General features: G+C 41.5%; 1 protein-coding gene across 1 annotated transcript in view; it reads left to right on the top strand.

Moving 5' to 3' along the window:
• Positions 1-24,106, top strand: part of ATP11C (ATPase phospholipid transporting 11C (ATP11C blood group)) — a gene marked incomplete at both ends in the record, with an annotated part of 161,827 nt that continues 137,721 nt past the window's right edge. Inside the window, one exon of the mRNA XM_079727592.1 lies at positions 1-27. Within this exon, the coding sequence (XP_079583718.1) occupies positions 1-27 (27 nt within the window). The remainder of the gene's footprint in view (positions 28-24,106) is intronic.

Below are 24,106 nucleotides of genomic sequence, written 5' to 3'. Positions count from 1 at the left end.
ATGTTCCGCCAGAGCTTTAACCGTTTTGTAAGTACACTCCCTGCGGCTCCACGCGTGCCGGTTTGCTTGCTCGCCGGCCCCTTCGCCCGGTCCCTCAGAACAATTTTCTGAGGGGATGACTCCATCTCTGGGAGACACCACCACCACCCGTTTTTACATTTTAACTGAAACCACCCGTTTTTACATTTTAACTGAAACACGCTGCCCAGGCGGCCAGGGTGGGAAGGCAGGTAGGACTCTCGGAGCAGCCCCCCACCCCGCCCCCGACCCCGGACAATTTATCCGGAGCTTCCCGGGGCTGTTACAGACCCTACCTCGAACGGGGGGCCACCCTCGGGCTGGATGGGGAGGGACCCGTGGAGGGACCGACCCAGGGGCCCCTCGGTTTGCCAATTAGTCGAAGATGGCGTTTTATTATCAGGGAGGTTGCTTTCTTTTGTTTCCTCTGCCACGAGCACATGGAGGTAAACCTAGACCTGTCACCGTGGCCCAAAAAAGACCTGGGGGCTGAAGGGTGGGAGGCTGGGGCCGGCCTCAGCCTTGCCCGGGGCTCGGCCGGCTGCTGACCCGAGGCCGGGCAAACTTTGGAGACCCAGCCTAAGCCTCTCACCTTGAGGGTATAATGAAAGCGAGGGTGATCGTCAGGGTGGGCTGGGTGGAGGTGGAGACGCGAGGAGGCTGCGCCACCGCTGCCGAGCGCCGGGTCGGAAGCCTCGCCGAGCCCCGAACACCCCAGACATTGACCCAGGGGAGAAGGGAGCTGCGGCTGGACTCCTCCGTCCACGTTGACCCCCTCCCACATCCCCAGAAAAGGGAATTTCATTGTCGAGGGAGTTTGGCACCGGGACAAGCGATTTCTGGCTACTGACTTTTTTGAGTAATCTGTTTACTCCTGGAGGGTACCTTAAGAATGGAGTAAAACCGGGACCATTTACTTCTATGCTGCTATTTGTAGCAACTTCCTTAATTGCAAGATGAGGTGGCGGGAATAGGATTTTATTTCTGCCAATGATGTGAAAGACAGGGTTCGTCTGTAAATTTTCATTTTTCTGTCCTTAGGAAAAATGGTTGAGCGCTGTGAGCGCCCACCACCCCCCTTCCAATGTCTGTTTGAGAACTTGTCGGTTTGGCTCTTTTCCTGCGATTATTCCTAATCGAAGCGTTGCTAGCATTTTTCAAGCGTCGGATGAATTTACTCTCATGTTTTTCTGCGCTTGAAACTTTCCCAAATGTACCCTGGCTAAATGAAATAATTGTACATCCCATTTTAGAATGTTATTATCACAATAGTGCTATGTTAATGTTTTTCTAAATGTTTACCTCACCCAGAAGCCGTATCTTATGAAATTGGAGCAGGTTTACCTGTGGCACAGAGCAGTAGAGGTTGTGCATATCAGGATTTTGAAATCCTTAGGAATTGGATTGTACTGGATGCTTTGCTAAAGCAAGTGACTAAAATTGGTTTCTCACATTTAGCCTGAGAAGGTAAAAGAGCATTGTACTTCATAGTTCTATTTCACATAGATTCTTGTGATCCTGGAGTGTTGTTTGGGGGTGACAAAAAGGGAAAGGTGACAAAGAGGACTAATTGTAATATTTGGGAAAAGGGTAATCTTTTCAGTGGCTCTCTTATACTGGAAAACAACTGCCCTCTGGTTCGTAATAAATTCATTAGCTCAAAATTGAGATCATTTGAAACCAAACAACCCAAGTAGCCGTCTAAAAGCCCCCTTTGCTTTTCTTTTGCTTAGCGTGATCTGCGTTGTATGAGTCTAGTAATGAAGCAGTGCTGGCCCAGGAAGCTAGGGCATGCAGCAGAATTTGCAGCAGTTGTTGAGGTGCCAGCCTGCAGGTTTGAGGCTAGTACTTTGCATCCCCGTCCAAGATATCTGCAGAGAATCACTTACGCTCACACTGAAGAGCTTTGACCTCATTGTTTCGGCTGGAATGCCCAGCTGCTCACATTTTCCTGCGCAGCCGGGACTATGGTTAAGTCTCCAGCATTTGTACCAGTGCAGTAAATTGAAAGCTTCTCAGGAGTTGTATCTGAGCCCTAGGCCCTAGGGCAAGGAATTAATCTGCAAACCCTTGGACTGAATGTGAAACATGCTATCATATACTCATTGCTAAAGAATGACTTCAAAAACAATTTGTGGTGGGGGGCGGCCAATTGTAGCTCCTCTAATCAGTGAGCCAAACACTGTCCTCGTCTTTAGCCTGGTAGAGATTGAGGGGCATTCCCATTTACATCACTAGAAGGATACAGTTAAAGATTTAGGTTGGACTTGGCCTTGCACAGCAATGTACATGTAGTCTAAGTTGTGTGCTTTTATATTTCAGAGATGGGGCTGTGAATTCCTTTCAGAATTGTGTGTTTGTGTGTGTGTGTACCTGTATGTATGTGAAATTGACTTTGAATGTGACGTAAATTACAGTGGTGTTGCTTATAGTTCTTGGTCACTGAAAACTAGATACTAAGTGTTAGGACAGGGCTTTACATTTTAAGCCTGACATAGGAAGTAGTATCAACTTCTATGGCGAAGTAGTATCAACTTCTATGGCTCAGTAGTATTTGCTGAATTGTTTAAAAAATGCCATTTATTTCCCCAGGTTCTCCAGTTTCAAGCTAAACGAAGTAGTGATTCATTGTATTTTTTAAAGACATGGCCTTGACGTCTTTGCCATTAAAAATTGTCTTCTTTCCTTTCTGATGAATTAGGACTTTCCTTTTGACAGTTTTGAGGTAGAAAGAAATTGGTGGATTTGGTGTAGGATTTTCGGATTTAGGTATGTAGGGGGTGTCTTAAAAGATTTAAGAGTTGGATGTCTACAAGTACAATAAAAGCACCGCCTGTTCCCAGTCAACATCTCCATTCTCCATAAATACAATAAATAAATAATAGTTGTTTTGTCTATACAATTTATTTCCTTTAAAAGCATTTTTTAGAAGGTTTTTTTTTTTGGCTACGTTGGGTTTTCATTGCTGCGCGTGGGCTTTCTCTAGTTGCGGCGAGCAGGGGCTAGTCTTTGTTGCGATGTGCGGGCTTCTCATTGCGGTGGCTTCTCTTGTTGCGGAGCACGGGCTCTAGGCGCACCGGCTTCAGTAGTTGTGGCTTGCGGGCTCTAGAGCGCAGAATCAGTAGTTGTGGCGAAGGGGCTGGGCTTAGTTGCTCCGTGGCATGTGGGATCTTCCCGGACCAGGGCTCAAACCCGTGTCCCCTGCATTGGCAGGCGGATTCTTGACCACTGTGCCACCAGGGAAGTCCCTAAAAGCATGTTTAATTGGAAGTCTGGGCTAGTTGAGACTTAAGGGTCAGGGACTTTTATGTTATTTTGTCTTTTACCCTTCATAACATTCCTAGTGATTACAATAGCATTTTCACATGGGTTTAAAGGTTTAATGAGAGTCTAAACAATGAGAATTCCCCCCATTTGACTTAGTAAATTATTTCATGCTAATGATTCAAAATAAGACATTCCTTGATAAAGTAGATCAGGTGGCTTGGCCAAGTGTATGCGGTCTAATTAGCTTGTCAGAGAGTGATATTAAACAGGTATGAATTTCTAGATCATTGACATACAAAAGCTTAAGTTTTGAGTTGAAATACTGGGAAAAAATTATTATCTCAGATTCTAGAAGCTCTTAAACTGCTTTGGTTCCATAAATCATGAAGCATATAGTAATGATATCACATAGAAAATTTTATATCTGTCAAAGAGGCCCAGGACTGGAAAGAAATTAGACTGCATAAGGTGTAATGAAAATTCAATATAAGACCAAAAATATTCAAAATAGGTAGCCAATTTATTACTTTGAGTCTGATCTCGGGTGGCCTCGGCCTACAGCGGCTTGAAGCAGGATTTCGGTTCCCCTGCCAGAGATTGAAGTCAGGTCACGGCAGTGAGAGCGCTGAATCCTAGCCACTAGACCACCAGGGCCAGTGGCCAGTGACAAGGACCTGGCCTGTTGGCTTTGTAGAAATGAATTCCCAAAAAGAGACGGAAGGTAGTGAAACAAGTGTTTATTAAGAGGAAAAAGGGCTCAGAGAGAGTCGTACCCTCGTGGTAGTTTGAATCACTTTATATGGGGCGAAATTTCTTCCAGGTTTCTTTTGGCCAATCATCTTGCTTTGCCTGATTCTTTTTTTTTTTTAATGAATTTTATTTATTTATTTATTTAGCCACACTGCACGGCATGTGGGATCTTAGTTCCCCAACCAGGGATCAAACCTGTGCCCCCTGCAGTGGAAGCGGGAGTCTAAACCACTTGACCGCCAGGGAAGTCCCATGACTTTGCCTGGTTCTGAGTCTGTATTTGGTTTATCTCAGGGTCCGCCCATGTGTGCGTGCATCTCTTAGCCAAGATGGATCCCAGCACAGAGGCCTATGGATAGGTTGACATCACCTAGTGTGGGGTGGCGCCCCCTCCCTTTTGACCACCGAAGAGCCTTTCTGTGTAGTCAGGAAGGTCTTCTTAACCCCGAGAATGAGGAATATGTGGTCTCTTTATCTTTTCTCTGGGCAGGGCTCAGCCCCTCTCTGTTCCCGCTATTTTCTTTGGGAGTATCTGTCCACAGGGGACAGACTCCAGCTGCTCAGCCTGGGGCCCATCTATCTCTTGCCTCAAGTCCAAGGCAAGGCCAGTCTAGTGAAGCAATATATGAAGGCAATTAATAAAATTCAGGTAACTTTTTTTTTTTAGGAGCACGGTTTTTTGTTTTCTCCTTGAATTATCATTATCAGGGTAATTAGACTATTTTTCTCTGTTTCACCTTACTGAAATCCTTGGCCTGACATTGCTGAGCATGGAAAATATTGATGAGTTTATTTTATTGTGTTTAGAAATTTATCTAAATGTATGTATTGCGATATTTTTGCATTTACACAAGCATTACAAATGGCCTGTGTGCATCTTGGCTCCTACCAGGTAGTTCATACATGGCTGGGTTTAACAGGTGAATTTGTCCCTACTAAAAGCAACCTTTTATTATCATATTATATTGTAATTTCCTTTTAACTTATGTGGTACCTTACATTAGTCTTTCTCCACTGGGAGAGAATCAACCCCTAATGCCCTAGGGAATCCATTGTTTGTAATACTCATCTCCTCTGCGTGCATCTTGAGATGAGGAATTACAGTTGAGAAAGACTGCCCTAGACTGTGAAAGCTGCTGGAGGCAAGGACAGTTGGCACAGTGCCTGGTGCATAGTAGGTGTTTGATAAATATTTGAATGAACAATTTTTATATGTTTCACCAAAATAATAGCTTCTAGTTATAGACAGTGATATTTATAGTAAATTCTTCCTTATGAAGAACGATTAAAGAATGAGGATTTTGGGGCTTCCCTGGTGGCGCAGTGGTTGAGGGTCCGCCTGCCGATGCAGGGGACACGGGTTCATGCCCTGGTCCGGGAAGATCCCACATGCCTGCCGTGGAGCGGCTGGGCCCGTGAGCCATGGCCGCTGAGCCTGTGCGTCCGGAGCCTGTGCTCCACAATGGGAGAGGCCACAACAGTGAGAGGCCCGCGTACCGCAAAAAAAAAAAAAAAAAAAAGAATGAGGAGTTCTAGTTAATTGGGTGTGATATTGTGATTTATAATAACAAATATACGTGTATGTGGTCTTTGTTTCTGGCCCAGAGCTCCTAAAACCCTCTGAATTTCCAACACTGAGAGCAATAAAGGTGTCTTTTATTATGTTAATTAGGTGAATTGGAAAAGCACCTCAAGTTGGGGGCTGGTTGCCAGAGGAACCAACCCTTTGATTAGAGGGTTGGAACTTTCAGTCCCACTCCCCTGATTTCTGGGGAAGGGAGAGGGCCTGGCGATTAAGTTCAATCATCAGTGGCCAATGGGTTTGTCAATCATGCCTATGTAATGAAGCCTCCATAAAACCCCAAAAAGACAGGGTTTGGAGAGCTTCCAGGTTGGTGAACTCTTGGAGATTTTTGGGGACAGTGGCGCGCCTGGAGAGGGCATGGAAACTGCGCCCTTTTCCCATTCCTTGCCCTGTGCATCTTCTCTGCTTGGCAGTTCCTTTTATAATAAACCATTAATCTAGTAAGTAAAATGTCTCTCTGAGTTTTGTGAGCCTCTCTAGCAAAATAATCAAACCAAAGGAGGAGGTTTTGGGAACCTGATCTATAGCCAGTCGGTCAGAATTACAGGTAACAACCTGGACTTGATTGAGGCTGGTGTCTGAAACCCCAGGCGGGGGTTGTTGGAACCCCCAGTTTGTAGTCAGTTGGTCAGAAACACAAGTGATCACCTGGCCTTGCTACTGGTATCTGAAGTGGCGGGGAGGGGATGGTTGAGGGGGGAGTCTTGTAGGATTGAGTGCTTAACCTAGATAGTGTCAGAATTGAGGTGAATTATGGGACACCCACTTGGTGTCTGAGAATTGCTTTTTGGTGTAGGGACCACCCCCCACATAGGAACTGTGATCAGAACCTAAACATTGGGGTCTACTATATACTGATTACCAATTCTTAAAGTATTAGAATAAGTCTATCTAACGACAAAACTATACTGACCATAGTATAATCTCTTAGATGATTACACCATCTTATGATCTTGGAGAACATTATTTCATTCAACAAATATTCACTGAGCATCTGTTATGTACTGGGCACTGTGGTGGGCCCTGGGACACATTGGTGAGCCAGACAAACGCCCTGTCTTCATGAGATTAATTGTCATTACATATTGTCATTACATACACGGCTCAGAGGACACGGTGACTGCTCCACGCAACTTGAGTTTTTGTGAATTAGTTGCTGTTGTGTACTTAACTTGTCATTTGCCTTTCTACCAGAAATAAAGTGAACAATCTCAGACATTTTCTGGTTGTTTGGATTTCAGATGAAAAGGAATTTGTTGCATTTGACACCTTCAATATGACCTGTACATGGCAAACTGCTTTTTTGCAAATAGATGTTAGTCTGATCCTGTGTAAAGTGGGAAACCTATTTAGAAATGAATCACTATTACTTGAAATAAATATTAAATAACCTGAACACAAGTTTTTTTCTTTTTTTTTTTTTCCTGATCTGGCTTTTACTGATTAAGCAACATAAAACTCTGAATGTCGTCTAAATACCTTCTGTAAGGGTTTACCGTTTGCTCCTTCTGTTCATGATTATTCGTAATTCAAACCTTTAGTGGGTAATATTGAGTGTGTACAGATCAGGTAGTTTCCAGTGCTCTTAGTGAGCTTTTAGCAGAGGTGAGATTTGAGCAGGTAAAGCAGGCCATTTTCATATTGATGGAACTGTCCAAATGAGCAGCTGGGCGGTGGGTTCTGGGAGGTAAAGGATGGCCAGTGGCCCCTGGGAGAACCATAACTAACATCCCTGTGTCTGGAAGATGTGCAAAGAACTAGCCCATGAGTGAATTCAAATACTGGTTTGTTGAGTGATGGAAAAAAATCATTAAGGCTGACTGCTTGTCTAACCTGGTTGATCAGTTCTCCCAAAGAGGTGAAAGCATGGAACACAGAATAAAAACACATTTTTCCCCCCTCAGGGTGGTGGGGTTTCCTCTACATTTAGTGCTTTATATGGAATAATCTTTTGCATCTGGAATTCTTGAGATTGGGAGGAATTTTCTGGTTGGGAGGAGTGAGGTTCGAGGCTTCCACAAGTGAAGTAGGTGCTGTTTTCAAGTTTATTTCCATTCACTTAACACTTACCTTCCTGGCCTGGGATAAAGGTAGATCAGTGGTGATTGTTAAACAAACATTAGCACAACTGCAGCATATGTTAACACTACTGCAGTTTAATGATGAATGAGTAATCAGCACTGCAGATATGGGCGCAGGGTGCCCTGTGCCAGCACACTGGCAGACAACCCCTCAATCACTGCGGTGTATGGAGGGATTGCTGGTTCGGCTGACTTCTTGATTATCTGAGGTTTATAGATAATGTTGGACCGTGGATATCCAGATTTGGGAGGTTAATATGTATTTGTGAAATACAGATTGTCATCAGTTTTTTGCCCCATATTTATTTAATAGAATATGGGAGGATTGGTGAAGACTACCCTGTTCAAGCAGATACCGTGTATTTTTTTAGACTCCTCCATTATATGCTGTCTTAAAGCATTACGGTGGCTGTATTTTCCTAGTCTCTTTTTCACGTCGGTATTGAAAAAATCAGCAGGTTTTTTGTTTGTTTGTTTGTTTTTGGGCTGCATCGGGTGTTAGTTGCAATACACGGTGGGGCGGGGGAGCTTTGTTGCAGCATGCGGTATCTTTTGTTGCACCGTGGGCTCTTCCTTGTGGTGCGTGGGCTTCTCTCTAGTTGTGGTGTGCGGGTTTTTTCTCTCTAGTTGTGGCGCGTGGGTTCCAGAGGGCATAGGCTCTGTAGTTTGCGGCACGAGGACTCTCTCGTTGAGACGTGCAAGCTCAGTAGTTGTGGCTCGCGGGCTTAGTTGCCCCTCGGCATGTGGGATCTTAGTTCCCCGATGTCCAGCGATCGAACCTGTGTCCCCTGCATTGGAAGGCAGATTCTTTACCACTGGACCACTAGGAAGGTCCCCCCCAGAGCAGTTTTCTTGATAACGATTATGCCTTTAGCACAAACCCAATTCCCCAGATAACAACTGTGTCTGTGTCAAGGGTACCAACCCTGTAAGCCGACCTTTTTAAGAATAGCAGTCACAGACTTACCTGGTGGCACAGTGGTTAAGAATCCACCTGCCAGTGCGGGAGACACGGGTTCGAGCCCTGGTCTGGGAAGATCCCACATGCTGCGGAGCTACTAAGCCCGAGTGCCACAACTACTCAGCCTGTGCTCTAGAGCCCGCAAGCCACAGCTACTGAGCCTGTGTGCCACAACTACTGAACCCCGTGTACAGCAACGAAGACCCAACACAGCCATAAATAAATAAACAAATAAATTTATTTGTTTGTTTATTTATTTTAAAAAAAGAATAGCAGTCAGTCTCAGACCTGCTCTGTTAACTTTTTCCTACATGCTGTTAGGAAATCCTGGTAGTTTTCAGTGAATGGAAGTGACTTGCCCTCGGTCATTAAGCTAATCAAGCAGAAGAACTGAGTCTGAGACTCCCAGCAATCACCACCTTTTTTTCATTGCTGCACATACCATGCTTCTGGATTATGGGTCATTCCTTTTCATATTGTTGAATGCATTCACTATTTGTCACTTGCAGCAGAAGAGCAGCCTGCCGGTGGTAAATTGATGCACCCAGTGGGGGAGCCAGGAAGTATTGATGTTTCTGCCAGTTTAGCGTCAACACTTGCTGGTTTCCTCTCTGGAGCATCACAGAGTTCGTGGATTTTCATTTTTTCTGACTTTGGTGCTTTCTTCACTGCCCCCACTCCTCCTTGTTCCATCCAGTTACCCATAGTCCCAACACTCACTTACATCATTAATTCATCCCATTCTATACATGGCTAGTTGTTAGCTCATAGGCAGCTGATTTTAAAAATCCTTTTGGGTAACATAATTCCAAAGAGCGGGCATACTGAAGAGTATTTAGTTAAGGATGATGATATAGGAAAAGTTGCCAAAAGGAAAACAAAGTTCTTGGGCTAATGAATGAATTTTATGGAAATATTTATAAATACTGTTTTACTTCAGGATTGTTCTTTGAGTTCTATGGTCATGGAAAACCCCAGAGATATCTCTCTGGTTATTCTTAAGTTTCAGCCTTTTTTTGAAAACTCTTATCAGAAAGGAAAATTAATAATTCTTTTATGTTTTTGGACAAAGAATAAATCAGGAAATCATACTGGAAGATGCAGTAATCCTGCAGATCAACCGGGAGCAGAAGCCAGGAGGGAACTGTCACAAATAAGTAACAGCTGGGTAGAGCAGATTATGTAAGTTACACCTGTTGTGTAAGCAGTTGGGGATGTTCTTTAAGCTTCACAATTAATGTCGTTTGCAGTAATATGGATTAAGGGATCTATAATATAGTGCACAATTTACTTTGGCTTCTTTTCTGAAAACATCCATATGAATCAAAAGCTTCTTTTGAACACTCCTGCCCTGCTTGGTTGCTATAGAGGTATGTAAGGCACAGCCTTGCTCTCCAGTAGCTTTCAGTCTATTAGAGACAGAAGACCACACACAGGAACAACCTCCTCACAAGGCAGTAGGTCATCACTGCTATCTTCTTGAAGGCACACACAGTAAGTGCCGCAGGCATTCAGACGAGGGCACCAAATCTCTGGAAGCAGTGGGTGGAGGAGGAGGGATTTGTAGAGGAGGTAGCATGTGAATGAGGTGGTAGGGAACCCAAGGAATTGAAGTTCATGGGATTCTAGGGATGGCAACCTCATTACAGGAGGAGGCATTTACCTGAGCAATCCAGCCGAGTTATTGCTTATGGCACTTAGAGCAGGGGAACCGTCAATTTAGAGGACTTAGGTTCCAACTCTAAATGTAGCAGAGAGACAGAAACCTTAATCTTCAATGGCTTATGTTTGCCGTGGTGAAATTTAGACTTTTAGAAAGGGAGCAATGAAAGCAGACGTAAGGTGGCTTTCATTTCCACAGTAATAGCTATAGGAATCTCCCAGTCTACACTCTTTTCTGAAATCCATAATTCCAGTGGTGGTGGTCCTCAGTCTTCTGATTTTGATACAGGAACTGGGATGGAATAAACATTTGGGGTAATATTTCATGACCCTGTTTCATGTAATATCATATGACTGTTTATTTAGTTGTCCTGCTTACATAATAAGTGCACACTTTCAGAAACTTTTACCAAATGGGGACAGTGCGGTAGTTTATTATCTTGAATACTGGTGGTCATTGTAAAAAGCCAGGGATCAGGCCTTTGTCCAGGAGCACATTCTGTATAGTAACACTACTGTTTCACTGTCACTAAACAACATGGCTCTTAATAGACATTCAGACTTGACCTTCATTGTGCCTTACCAGAACATGAATTGTGTCTTATTCCCACATAACCAATTCATCACCACAAGCTGTTGATGCCACTTTGCTTTATCATCATGACTGCCACTCTAGTGCAAGTCATCAGCACCCCTTCTCTTTCATATTTGTTCCTCCTCCAGTCTTCCGTCTTTGAATAAATGGCACTGTCCTCTACCCAGTAGCTCAAGCTAGAAACCTAGCAGTCATCCTTAATAGCCCCTTTCCCTTTATCTCCTACATCTAATCTCAGCAAATCCAATAGGTTCTGTTTCTGAAAGAGCTCTCAAATCCATCCACTTCTCTGCTTTCCCTACCACCATCCAAGTCCAAGCTACCACTGTCACTTATCCGGACCATTGCAATAGATGATCTCATCTACTCCTGCATGCTCCAGTCCATCCTCCACACAGCATCAGAGGGATCTTTTACAGATTCATATCTGAAAGCCTTCAGTGACTTTCCAGTACACTCTGGATAAAGACCTGACCAGTATCAGCTTGCACTCTTCCTCACTTTTTTTCTTTCACTTTTTAAAATTGAGATATAATTCACATGACAAAAAATTTGCCATTTTAAAGTTTACAGGTAAGTGATTTTTAGTATATTCATTATGTTGTGCAACCATCACCTCAGTCTAATTCCAGGATATTTGCATCACCCCAAAAAGAAACCCTGTACCTATTAGCTGTTAGTCCCAATCCCTCTCCTCAGCCCCTGGCAACCACCAATCTGCAGATCTATGGATTTGCCTATTCTGGGCCTTTCATGTAAATCGACTCTATATGCAATATGTGCTTTTTTGTGATTGACTTATTTTCATTTAGCATGTTTTCAGGGTTTATCCGTGTCATAGCATGTGTTAGTACTTCATTCCTTTTTATGACTCAGTAAAAGTCTATATGTCTTTATGCCATTTATGCCAGTACTGCGCTGTTTTGATTACCATAGTTTTGTAATAAGTTGAAGTCAGAAAGTATGAGGCCTCCAACTTTGTTCTTTTTCAAGATTGTTTTGGCTATCCAGGATCCCTTGAGATTCTTTGTGGATTTTAGGATGGATTTTTCTGTTACTGCAAAAAGTCTTCCTCACTTTTTACCTTACATCTGCCAAAGGACCTTTGTATATACTATTTCCCTTGTCTGGTAAACTTCTCTGTTTTAGTCAGTTGCCTGAAATCTTACTCATCTCTCAGGGCTCGGCTTAATTATCACTTCCCCAAGGAAGCTGTCCCGTATCCTTCCCTCAGACAATGGCAGGTTCCCAGGTTCTCATAGCACTGTGAACCTTTCTTTTATATTCTTTATCACAGTTGACTTTACATTGGCATATTATATTTTTTTGCTACTTACATAGTATCAAGCTTTCCCCTATATAGTAAATTCCATGAAGGTAAGAACCATTTTTGCTTATTGCTTATCACTAATGCTTCAGTGCCTGACATGTAGTATATGCTCAATAAATATTTGCTGAATGAATGAAATTTGATTCCTATCTGTATTTTTAATGTTATTTCCCATTTATAATCATAGAGTTTGAGAGCTTGACTGAGAGATCAAATTGTCCAGTCTTTAGACATAACTGTTGTGTTCAGTTAAAAAAAAATCTCTACTCATATTTTAGAAATGAAGTCATTTCCTCTAGCATGCTGTGTTTTGAATATATACAATATATTTTTCATTATATTTTAAGTATTTAATGGTCTCTGATGTACTTAATGAATAACTTTATATTTATGAGCATCACTGTTGTACACACATTTACAACATTGACTTTCTTGAAGTTTGCCATTATACTTTAAAAGTACTCACTTCGGGAATTCCCTGGTGGTCCAATGGTTAGGACTCGACGCTTTCACTGCCAGGGCCCAGGTTCAATCCCTGGTCAGGGAACTAAGATCCCACAAGCCCTGTGCCGTGGCCAAAATAATAATAATAATAATAATAAATACAATAAAAATACTTCACTATAAATAAGAAATGACGTATTTACTGATTAAAGTGTTTCATTTTGTAAGTCTTGATAACTTTTTGGTCTAGCTATTTTACAAATACTTGTTTTTTAAATTTAAAAAATGGTTATATAGAGGTGTAAGTACTTTTTTTTTTTTTTTGCGGTACGCGGGCCTCTCACTGTTGTGGCCTCTCCCGTTGCGGAGCACAGGCTCCGGATGCACAGGCTCAGCGGCCATGGCTCACGGGCCCAGCCGCTCCGCGGCATATGGGATCCTCCCGGACCGGGGCACGAACCCGTATCCCCTGCATCGGCAGGCGGACTCTCAACCACTGCGCCACCAGGGAGGCCCTGTAAGTACTTTTAATGTTACTCTTTTTGTGAGTTTACTGCAGTTTTGCTGGGTACCAGATAGTCAGAAATGATAGTGGTAAGGGTCTCATTTAAGCCCTTAATACATGAAGATGGAAATAATCTTTTTATTTTATATGGATCAAAATTCAAAATGAGTTTTCTTTTTTATCTTTTTTTTCATTTTACCTTCAGTGTAAGCATTTGTGTTCTGTTAGGCTGTGTACAAAAATAACTATTCTGTTCAGTGCCTTGAATTACTGATCTGTGACTCCATTGATATTCTGTAGGTTTATGGAATTGTTTTAGTTGTAAATTGTCTTTGCCTTCTTACCATTATAATAACAGCTAAAACCAGGGTAGTAAATTCCTGACACTGTTTTAAGTGCTTTATAAGCATTAATTCATTATACACATTTGCTTATTGTATTAGTCAGGGTTCTCCAGAGAAACAACCAACAGGGTCTTTGTGTGTGTGTAAATACCTATATATTTATTATTTTAATATTATTTATATGTAGGGACTTCCCTGGTGGTGCAGTGGTTAAGAATCCGCCTGCCAATGCAGGGTACACGGGTTCGAGCCCTGGTCCAGGAAGATCCCACATGCCGGGAGCAGCTAAGCCCGTGCGCCACAACTACTAATGGTTAATATTATTTATTTATTTTTATTTATGTATTTTTTAATTTATTTAATTTATTTATTTTTGGCTGTATTGGGTCTTTGTTGCTGCACGAGGGCTTTCTCTAGTTGCGGCGAGCTTGGGCTACTCTTCATAGCGGTGCGCAGGCTTCTCGTTGTGGTGGCTTCTCTTGTTGCGGAGCAGGGCTCTAGGCACGCAGGCTTCAGTAGTGGTGGCACACGGGCTCAGTAGTTGTGGCTCGCGGGCTCTAGAGCTCAGGCTCAGTAGTTGTGGTGCACGGGCTTAGTTGCTCCATGGCATGTGGGATCTTCCCAGACCAGGGCTTAAACCCGTGTTCTCAACCACTGTACCACCAGGGAAGCCCGGTTAATATTATTTACATGTAAATATTTAAATAAATTTCTTCATATATATGTATGTATACACATATTTACACACACACACACACACATACATACACATATAAAGAAACTTACAAGGAATTGGCTTACAAGGTTTACAGGGAGTTGGCTCACGTGATTATGGAGGCTGAGAAGTCCCAAGACCTGGAGTCAGCAAGCTGGAGACCAGGAGACCAGTGGTGAAGTTCCAGTCTGAGTGGGAAGGCCAGAGAACCTGGAGAGCTGATGGTGTAAGTTCCAGTCCAAAGGCTAGCATTAGGCTTGATACCAGGAGGAGCCAGTGCTTCAGTTCAAGTCCCAAGGCCAGTTAAACCAGTGTCCCAGCTTAAAGGCCATTAAGCATGAGGAGTTGCCTCTTACTCCGAGGAAGGTCAGCCTTTCTTTCTTCCTTCCTTTCTTTTTTGGCTGCGTTGGGTCCTCGTTGCTGCGCGCGGGCTTTCTCTAGTTGCGTTGAGCAGGGGCTACTCTTTGTTGCGGTGCACAGGCTTCTCATTGCAGTGGCTTCTCTTGTTGCAGAGCACGGGTTCTAGGCACGTGGGCTCTAGAGCATAGGCTCAGTAGTTGTGGCGCACGGGCTTAGTTGCTTCACGGCATGTGGGATCTTCCCAGAGCAGGGATCGAACCTGTGTCCCATGCATTGGCAGGCAGATTCTTAACCACCTCGCCACCAGGGAAGTCTCGGTCTTTTTGTTTTATTTAGGCCTTCAAATGGTTGAATGAGGTCCACTCACATTATGGAGGGCAATTTGCTTTACTCTGTTTACCAATTCAGATGTTAATCTCATCCAGGAATACCCTCACAGACAAACCCAGAATATCTGACCAAATATCTGGGCAGTATGTGGCACAGTCAAGATGACACATAAAATTAACCACCACACTTATGTCCTAGGATCATGTGAAGATGAATGAACAAGTCTAAACTGTGTATAGACCAGGAATGGAAGATTTTACCATAAATAACTGTAGTCTACTAGCCTTACCATCTGTAAAATGAAGGGTTTTGACTGCTACATGGTCTGTAAGGCTCATTGAAGTCCTAGAACTGGTAAAAGATCTTAGAGACCTTTTAGTTGTCCAGCCTCTTCATTTTACAGCTGAAGAAATGTACAGAAAGAGGGCAAATGGCTTGTCCAAGATTATTCAGTGAATGGGAGTTCAGAAATAGGAATTCCAGGCTCAGCTCTGTAACGTTATGTCCTCAGTTTCCTCTTTGAACTGCGAGGGCTCCTGGGTCATCAATATTTAAGTTCTCTCCCAGCTTTATAGTTTCATATAAGTGTTTAGGCTTCATAGTCTAGCAGTGGAATTTTTTGACTATTTTCTTTTTTTAATTAATTTTTATTGGAGTATAGTTGATATTTGACTATTTTCTATTGGGTTGTTTATCTCTGTTACTCGTTGGGTATTCATCTCTCTTCTCTCTTTTTTTTTTTTTTTTTTTTTTGTAAGGAGGGAGGAAGGGAAGGAGGTCTCCATCTCTTGGTTGCTCATTTGACTATATTCTGCCCCAAATTTCATTTCTTCTTTAACAGTAATGAGTGTGAACTAAATTGTCTGTACTTTGGATGGAAATAACGACAGACTTTCATGGGCTTTTAAAAGTGGTTGTACTTTTCGTTTTACACTGACCTGAGTGATTGGAGGATCAAATGTAGATGCATGCCTTTGTTAGTACTATGTTCTAGAAATGAACTTAACTCTGATTATATTAACCTCTTAGCTAACAGCTCTAATGGAGGAGAGCATTTTTGGTGGTACTGAAATATGATGGGCAGGCTTCCTGGGGAGCAGCACCACTGTCTTTGCCAGTGGCCACCTGACGTTAATTCCCAAAGACACTCTTACTCATCTCTACTCCTGAACACCGTTAGCTGCACAATGGTAGATAGAGAGGCAGCACTTGGATTGGCTGAGTCACAGCTGCTAGGCCACAGTAGGGGCAATAAGAAGACAATTCATATGTACATATTTGAGAACCAGTTTGATGAAAAGTGTCAGTAGAATATATATCCGTGTTTTGAAATGTGAAGCAGTGTAATTAAAATATTGTGCAAATTTAGACATACTAATCAAACATACTAATGAAGGCAGTTTAATCAAAATGAAATCAAACCAAAAGACATACTAATGGATTTATAGAATCCATGTTTGGAATTAATATTTTACATAGTCATGAAATTCATGTTGCATCAACAAATGTCTCTTTTGTTCCTAATATATACCTAGCATTGTGGAAGTTTTTTGAGGTATGGGACTGGAAACTTCTCTGTTATGGTGCCTCCACTAACCAGCACTGTAGCCTTAGGAAAATCACTTCGCTTTTAAATACATTGTCTTTTACAAATGTAATATTCAGTGCATATAGAAGAACATGTTAAATATATGCGTAATAATAAAATGACCACTCACGTACCTGCACCCCAACTTCAGAATTAGACCATTACCAATATAATTCTACCTGTGTGCTCCTGTCTTATCTCATCCCCCTGCCTCCCCCCAACCCTGTAACTATTAACCTTATTTCTGTGACTCATTCTGTTGCTTTAAAAAATAGTTTTAGCACATATATATGCAAATTTATATAATATATTAGTTTTCTTGAGCTTATAGAAATAGTACACTGTTTTTTTTCTTACTCAACATTAAATTGCTATGATTCTTCATAAGGTTTTATGTAGCTATAGTTGATTCATTGTCACTGCTGAATAATATTTTACTTTGGGAATATCCTAGAATTTACCCATTCTTCTGTCAATGGACCTATAGGTTATTTGCAGGGGTTTTTTTTTTTCTGTATGACCAGAAAACGTGTCTTTTAGTGTATATTTATAAAAGGGGTTCCCCCCCAGTGCGTGTAGGATACACATATACATATACAAACACACACTCAGGCATATGTATAGGCAAACAAATACACATAATAACTCTTGAAATGTGCAACTTTACAAGAAGAGATTAAATTGTTCTCCAAAGTGGTTTTACCAATATGCACTCCCACTAGCAATGTATGAGTTCCCGTTGCTTCATATACTTGCCCTTGATATTGACTTCTTAAATTTTGTTGGTTCTCTGATTACTAATGAGGTTAAACATCTTTGCATACGTTTATGGGCCATTTATGTTTCCCCTCTGAAATACTTGTTCATGTATTTTAACTGTTTTCTGTTGTTTTATCTTCCTCATACTGATTTATAATTATGAGTCCTTTTCATATTCAGGAGATTAATCCTTTGTTGGTTATATTTTTTGCAAATAACTTAATTTGTGGCTTCACATATATTTATATATGTCTTTTGATAAAGAAGTTCTTAACTTTAATGTAGTCAAAGTTTTTGGTTTCTTTCTTTATGGTTACTGCTTTATGTGTCTTGATTAAGCAATCCTTCCCTATGCCAAAGTTGGAAAAGTAGTCTCCTTATTATTTTTTCTAAAAGTTTTAAAATTTGGCAAATTATTTTTTCAGCCTCATTTTTCAGAACTTTAAAATGCAGTTGAACTGGGTGTTCTGTAACAACCTTTTATTCTTTGACGCTGTGACCTGAAGAAGACAGGATATGTGCGTATATTTTCAGAGATTGCAGTGTTCTTTTAGTAATCTCTCCTACTGTGAGGTTTTATATTCTCTCCTACTTTACTTCTCTTTCTCTCATTTCCCCAGCCTCTTCCTTCCTGTTTTCTTCAGAAAATAACCAGTTGAATCCTGCAACATCCTAGTTTCTGTGTTGAAGCAGCACTTTTTAATTGAAATTTATTGAGATAATGCAGTTGTAAGAAATAATAGAGATCCTGTGTACCCTTTACCCAGTTCATGGTAACATCTTGCAACACTGTAGTATAACGTCACAACCAGGGTACTGACATTGATAACATCCACTGATCTTATTTAGATTTCTCCAGGTATACTTGTACTCATTTGTGTGTGTGTGTGTGTGTGTGTGTATTTATTTCTATGCAGTTTTATCCCATGTGTATGTTTGTATATCCACCACCACAGATAAATACTGAAGGAAACAGCATTTTTTATAAACAGCATTTTTAAAAGTCTGAATTACTGAATACCTCCAGAGTGTTCTGGAGTACCCAGTTTGGCTGGTGCCCTCACAGTTCTAGAGGGCCACCTCAGGTTACATAATCCAGAAGCAAATTGATGAACTGAAACCTTGACCTTAGGGATGAAAGAATCTTTGATCTTTGGGTTTGAGGTCCTGGGAGGCCAGTTGGCATGCCCCCAAAACATAATCATCATTTATTTTGAATTGTATATGCCCATATGAACCTGCATTTGAGACATCCTTGTAAAAGTTGCCCTTGGTCCATCATACCAATAGGAGTCATTCAAATTCCACCAGGTCGTTAGCAACTAAAAACTCAGTGGAAAGGAGGAATGGTAATCCTTCTAGGAAAACAATTAAAAGCATGCCGAAATATGCATTGGTTTATATCCCCATAAGTAGAAGCTTACATTATTGTCAGGCTGGTAGTCAAGGACATATGAAGACTACATTTATGGGAGAGCTACGTATGCTTTAACTCATGTCTACTTCAAAATATTTAAAAATAAACACTCAGCACCTTTGACCTCTTATGACCGGCCAGGCACTATGCTAAGCAAAGAGGATAGTGTAGTAAATAAAAACAGAAGTGGTTCGTGTCCTTATGGAACTTATAATCTAATTTACAGTTTAAAAATAAGGCAACAGGGACTTACCTGGTGGCGCAGTGGTTAAGAATCCACCTGCCAATGCAGGGGACATGGGTTTGATCCCTGGTCTGGGAAGATCCCACATGCTGTGGAGCAACTAAGCCCATGCGCCACAACTACTGATCCTGTGCTCTAGAGTCCATGAGCCACAACTACTGAAGCCCACGTGCCTAGAGCCCATGCTCTGCAACAAGAGAAGCCTCCGCTACCTGCAACTAGAGAAAGCCCACGCACAGCAACGAAGACCCAAAGCAGCCCAAAAAATAAATAAATAAATAAAAATTTAAAAAGAAAATAAGGCAACAAATATTATAATTACTCACTTTCGTAAGTTTTGAATAAAATGAATTAGAAACAGAGATAGCAGAAATAAGGTCTGTTTTTGATAGGGTAGCCAGCAAGCTCTGTCAGAGGAGATGGCATATAAGCAGATAACTGAAGGAAGGAGGGGCTGCTTCTGCAGAGGGTTTTGGGAGTAGATAGTGGAATCAGCTTGTTCAAAGGCCCTGAGTTGGGCAAGAGCCAGGCACGTTGGGAAACTGAAAAGGAGGCTAGTGGGGCTGAAGGGCACACTCAGTGGAGGAGGGGGAAGATGGCAACGAATGGAGTATAGGAACTTCTGGGGCGCTGTCTTAGGAGCAATTTGGATCTTGTAATCTGCACTTCTTGAAGCCATGAAGGTGGTTTGAAGATGTGGAAGTGATAATAATGAAGTTGTCTATTTCATCAATTCACAAATATTAGGTACCGTACCCTGTGTCAGGCACTTCTACTTGCTAGGGATGCACTGGTGAGCAAAACAGACTAATATCTCTGCCCCCATGGACCTTACATTTTAATGGGGGAGGGTATTGTTAGGGTAAAGGATAAGCTGAGAGCTCCAAAATACAATGGCCAGAAAAAGGTAGATCTTTGTCTTTCTGGCCTGTAATAGCCCAGGGCAAGGAGGCAGCTTCTATTCCATGAGATCACCTAGTGTCCCAGGCTAGTGGGGCAGTTCTGCCTTCCTCAGCATTTGGTTTTCAAGTTCCAGCCAGCTAGAGGGAAAGAGGGGTCCAGGGCAAGCTTCTTTAGGAAAATGACCAGGAAGTTTCACACATCACTATTACACATATACCTTTGGCGAGATCTTAGTCACGTGGTCCTCCCTAGTCATAAGGGAGATAGAAAAACGCAGTTTCTAGCTGGAAAGCCAGGTGCTCAGGAAGAAAGGAAGAACAGATTTGGGGGGACAACCAGTAGACAGGGAGACAGACAATAAACAAGATAAATAATTGTAATATCTTGTATGCTAGTGATGAGTGGTAAAGGGAAAAGAAAGCAGGGAAGAAAGATAGGAAGTATCAGGTGGTAGCGGTTGCAGTTTTTCAGTGGAGCAACAAAGGAAGGCCTCATTGGCAAGGTGCCATTTCAATAAAGCTCTGAATGAAGTGTGTGAGCAAGAAATACCATTCTGAGTTGTTCTGAGGTTACCATAACCCAGGGTAGGCTTTTACATGCCTAAATCTTAGACCTTATCTGAAAGTATTCAGGTTAGTGGAAAAGGCACCACTATACTACAGTTTCATTTAGAGCAAGCAATACAAGAAAGCCTTAAACAATGAATTGGTGAATTACCATGCTAGGACCTGGACTGAGGCATCTGTCTGAGAGATTTTTTTCTTGGCTCTTAGATAGACGGTAAACTTAGCTCCCTAAGAAAGGAGGGACTAAGATCCCTCTGCAACACTCAGTTCAGAGTGTGTTGCACATACTTGTTTTCTAGGGTTTGGGGGGTGGTAGGGTGATTTTTTTTCTAAGTGTAGGAATTATTGATGATTTGAGTCTGCTGTAGAACTCTGGTTAATTTCAGTCAGCCATTGTCAGTGCAGTTTTAAGGATGTGGTGACATAAAAATAATGGAAGTATTTTCATGTTCACGCTTGGTCATCCAAAATCTTGCTTAGTTGCCCTTGCAGTTAGAGAAAGCAGTAGTTTCCAACACTTCATTATTTTCTTTAATTATATTCGAGTGCTGCTTTAAGTTATATGTCAATGTAAAATACATAATAAGCACCTTTTCCTACTTCTGCATCACTTTTTTTTTTAATGACAACCCGTTTGGTTAATGAGACAAAAGAAAAACATTTTCTGCCTGTTTTTACTCTGATGCCCTTCCCACCTACAACACCCCTAGATGTGGGTAGATAGATTGTCTCGGGTTTATTTCTATGTTAGTAATCATTATCTTTCATTAGAGAACTTACAGTTTAGGAAAGGAGATAAGATACACAGATACATAATGAAAATACAAGGCAGGAAGTGATAAATGCCATGAGAAAGGTAAAAATAAAATGCTCTTGTAGTTCACAGACTACGGAATGAGTAACCCTGTCAGTCCTTGCTTCCACAATCATGAAAGGAGACAGTAAGGTTAACTTTGAGCTTAATGTATAATGCTCTCAAAAGGAATTTTCTCTTCTTGGAAAAGGGAAGCATTTGATCTGTTATCCTACTATTTTAAGTGTTTTAGTGAGTCCAGTCCTTTTCTATGCACAGATAAAATACGTTTTTTGCCTGTCATGCTACACCACAGAGAAAAACTCAAGTCAGACTGGAAAAGCACTGCTAATCACTTCATAGCATTTTATAGTCTTGGAAGTTACCCTCGAATCTTTTTTCCTTTCCCTCCAGCTTACGCAGTCCCTCACGAAATTCCAAAGGTTATGCCTCCTGAATATTTTTGGGATCCAGTCTTGCCAAGCTTAATCCATCTCTGCGAAGCAGCTAGACTGATTTTTTTAAAACATCGCATTAGTTTAAGTCAGTTTCATGCTAAGAACCCCAAGTGGTTCCCTTCACAGAGTAAGATTTCAACTCCTTACTGTGCACACCAGGCTCTGCCTGCCTGTGCAATAACATCTCTGACCTTTGCCCCTCGCCTTGTACACTGCAGTCACACTGGCCTTCCCTCAGGGCTCGCCCTCCTCCCGCACACTGCTCCCACTGTGTGGAATCCTCCCCCAAGGGCCCCGTTTCTATTCCTTCAGTACTGAGCTCAAGCATCCTTAAGGAAACCTTCCAACCTCCGCTGCGGTCAGACCACCCAATCTCAATGGGGTCTCATAGCGCCTTGTACTTCTCTTACTTCTTTCTGCAACTGTAATTAATAATGAATCTTGGAGCTAGTTATTAGCTGCCTTCCCCCTAGAACAAAATTTAAAAGGGCATGTGTGCTTTTACTTAGTGCTCTGTGCCCAGGGCTAGTGTCTGGTATAGTGCTGAGTACTGGAATAAATTCTTAAGAAATATTTGTTGCTAAAGAAAAAGGGCAGAAAATTCCCAAATTATTTAAATTTGGTTTTATATTTTATTGAGGTGCTTACATTTGATCATAGGTTTTTTAAAGTTGTTGGAAAGTTTATGAAAGACAAGTATCAGCATCACCTGGGAGCTGTTAGAAATGCAATGCCCAGGCTTCTGATTCAGACCTACTGTATCAGAAACTGCGGGTGGGGTCTCACAATCTGGTGTAACACACCCTCCAGGTGACGCTGATGCAGAATAATGTTTGAGAACCAGGGTTCTATAAAAATACTGACTGAAGGTTGACTCTGACTAAGTAAAATATGAAGTGCAACTTAAACCTACTTTTGCAATTAGGTACATTGTTTCTAATCAACAGTGGTGGTAATAAACTACTTTTCAGCTGCCACCCTCCCCCACCCCCCATTTTATCAATTGTCTTCAGATATCAACTGAAATGTAAACAAGGTCTGCTTGATCAATCAACCCAAACCTGGACTTTAGAAATTCCATGGTATTTTTCAGCCTTCACCCCTCTGAATCGAACTTTTATCTAGTACCATCCGATTCCAGGAAATGCTTGTAAAACTGATAATGCCCATGATTCTAGTGCTGGAGTGCTTTGCTTTTAATTTTTTTTTGGCTGCACTGTGTGGCATGTGGGATCTTAGTTCCCCAACCAGGGATCAAACCCATGCCCCCTGCAGTGGAAGCGAGGAGTCTTAACCACTGGACTGCCAGGGAAGTCCCATTAATTTTTTAATGTTTATTATACAGGGTCAAAATGATTTTTGCTAAAGCTTAGGTTGTCACAGTTTCTAGATTTATATCTAATGCATTTTGAAGCATTAGCAAGGTTTAGATGTGCATATTCTTGGCTGTGTTTAGATTTCAGGGCTGTGCTACGTCATCAAACTTTTGCTGATGGATTGACTGCATTGTTAAAGGTCACTCATCCCCGATTTTGCCATTGACTTTAAATTTGCTCCATGTTTGACTCAAGGACACCGTTGACAAACCATTCCCACCTGGTGACTATTAAGTGATCCATAGGAAGCTAATTGCAGGTTTCTTTCTCATATAACAGATGCCCAAGGCTCATTGATTCTCTTTGTAATATTTGGTTAGAAGCACAGGATTTGAATGGAGAAGGGAGATAACCAACAAAAGATTTTTTTCAATGTTTTTAAAAACTTTAAATTTTAGAATAGTTTTAGATCTACAGAAAAGTTACGTACATGGTACAGAGTTTTCACACCCCACTTGCAGTTTCCTATATTATTAACATCTTATGCTAGTAATGTACATTTGTCACAATTGATGAACCAATATTGATACATTATAATTAACTAAAATCCATACTTAATTATTCAGATTTCCTCAGTTTTCCATTAATGTCATTTTCCTGTTATACGATCCTAGCCAGGATACCACATCACATTTAGTTATATCTCATTAGATTCCTCTTGGCTGTGACAGTTTCTCAGACTTTCTTTGGTTTAGATGACATTGACAGTTTTGAGGAATACTAGTCGCATATTTTGTAGAATGTCCCTCAATTGGGATTTGTCCATTTTTCTTATGATTAGACTGGCGCTTATTGAGTTTTGAGAGGAAGACTGGTGAGGTGAAATGCCATTTTCATTACACCATATCAAGAGTATATTTAAAAACAATTTTTTTATTGAACTATAGTCGATTTACAATGTTGTGTTAGTTTCAGGTGTAAAGAGTACAAATTATTAACATGACTTATCATGGTTGGCATTGACCTTGATCACCTGTCTGAAGTAGTGTTTACCTGATTCCTCCACTTTAAAGCTGCTGTTTTTCCTCTTTTCCATACTGTACTCTTTGGAAACA

This window comes from Hyperoodon ampullatus (assembly GCF_949752795.1).
Source record: "Hyperoodon ampullatus genome assembly, chromosome: X".
NCBI classification, from domain to species: domain Eukaryota; kingdom Metazoa; phylum Chordata; class Mammalia; order Artiodactyla; family Ziphiidae; genus Hyperoodon; species Hyperoodon ampullatus.
This window is presented reverse-complemented; position numbering and strand designations above follow the sequence as displayed.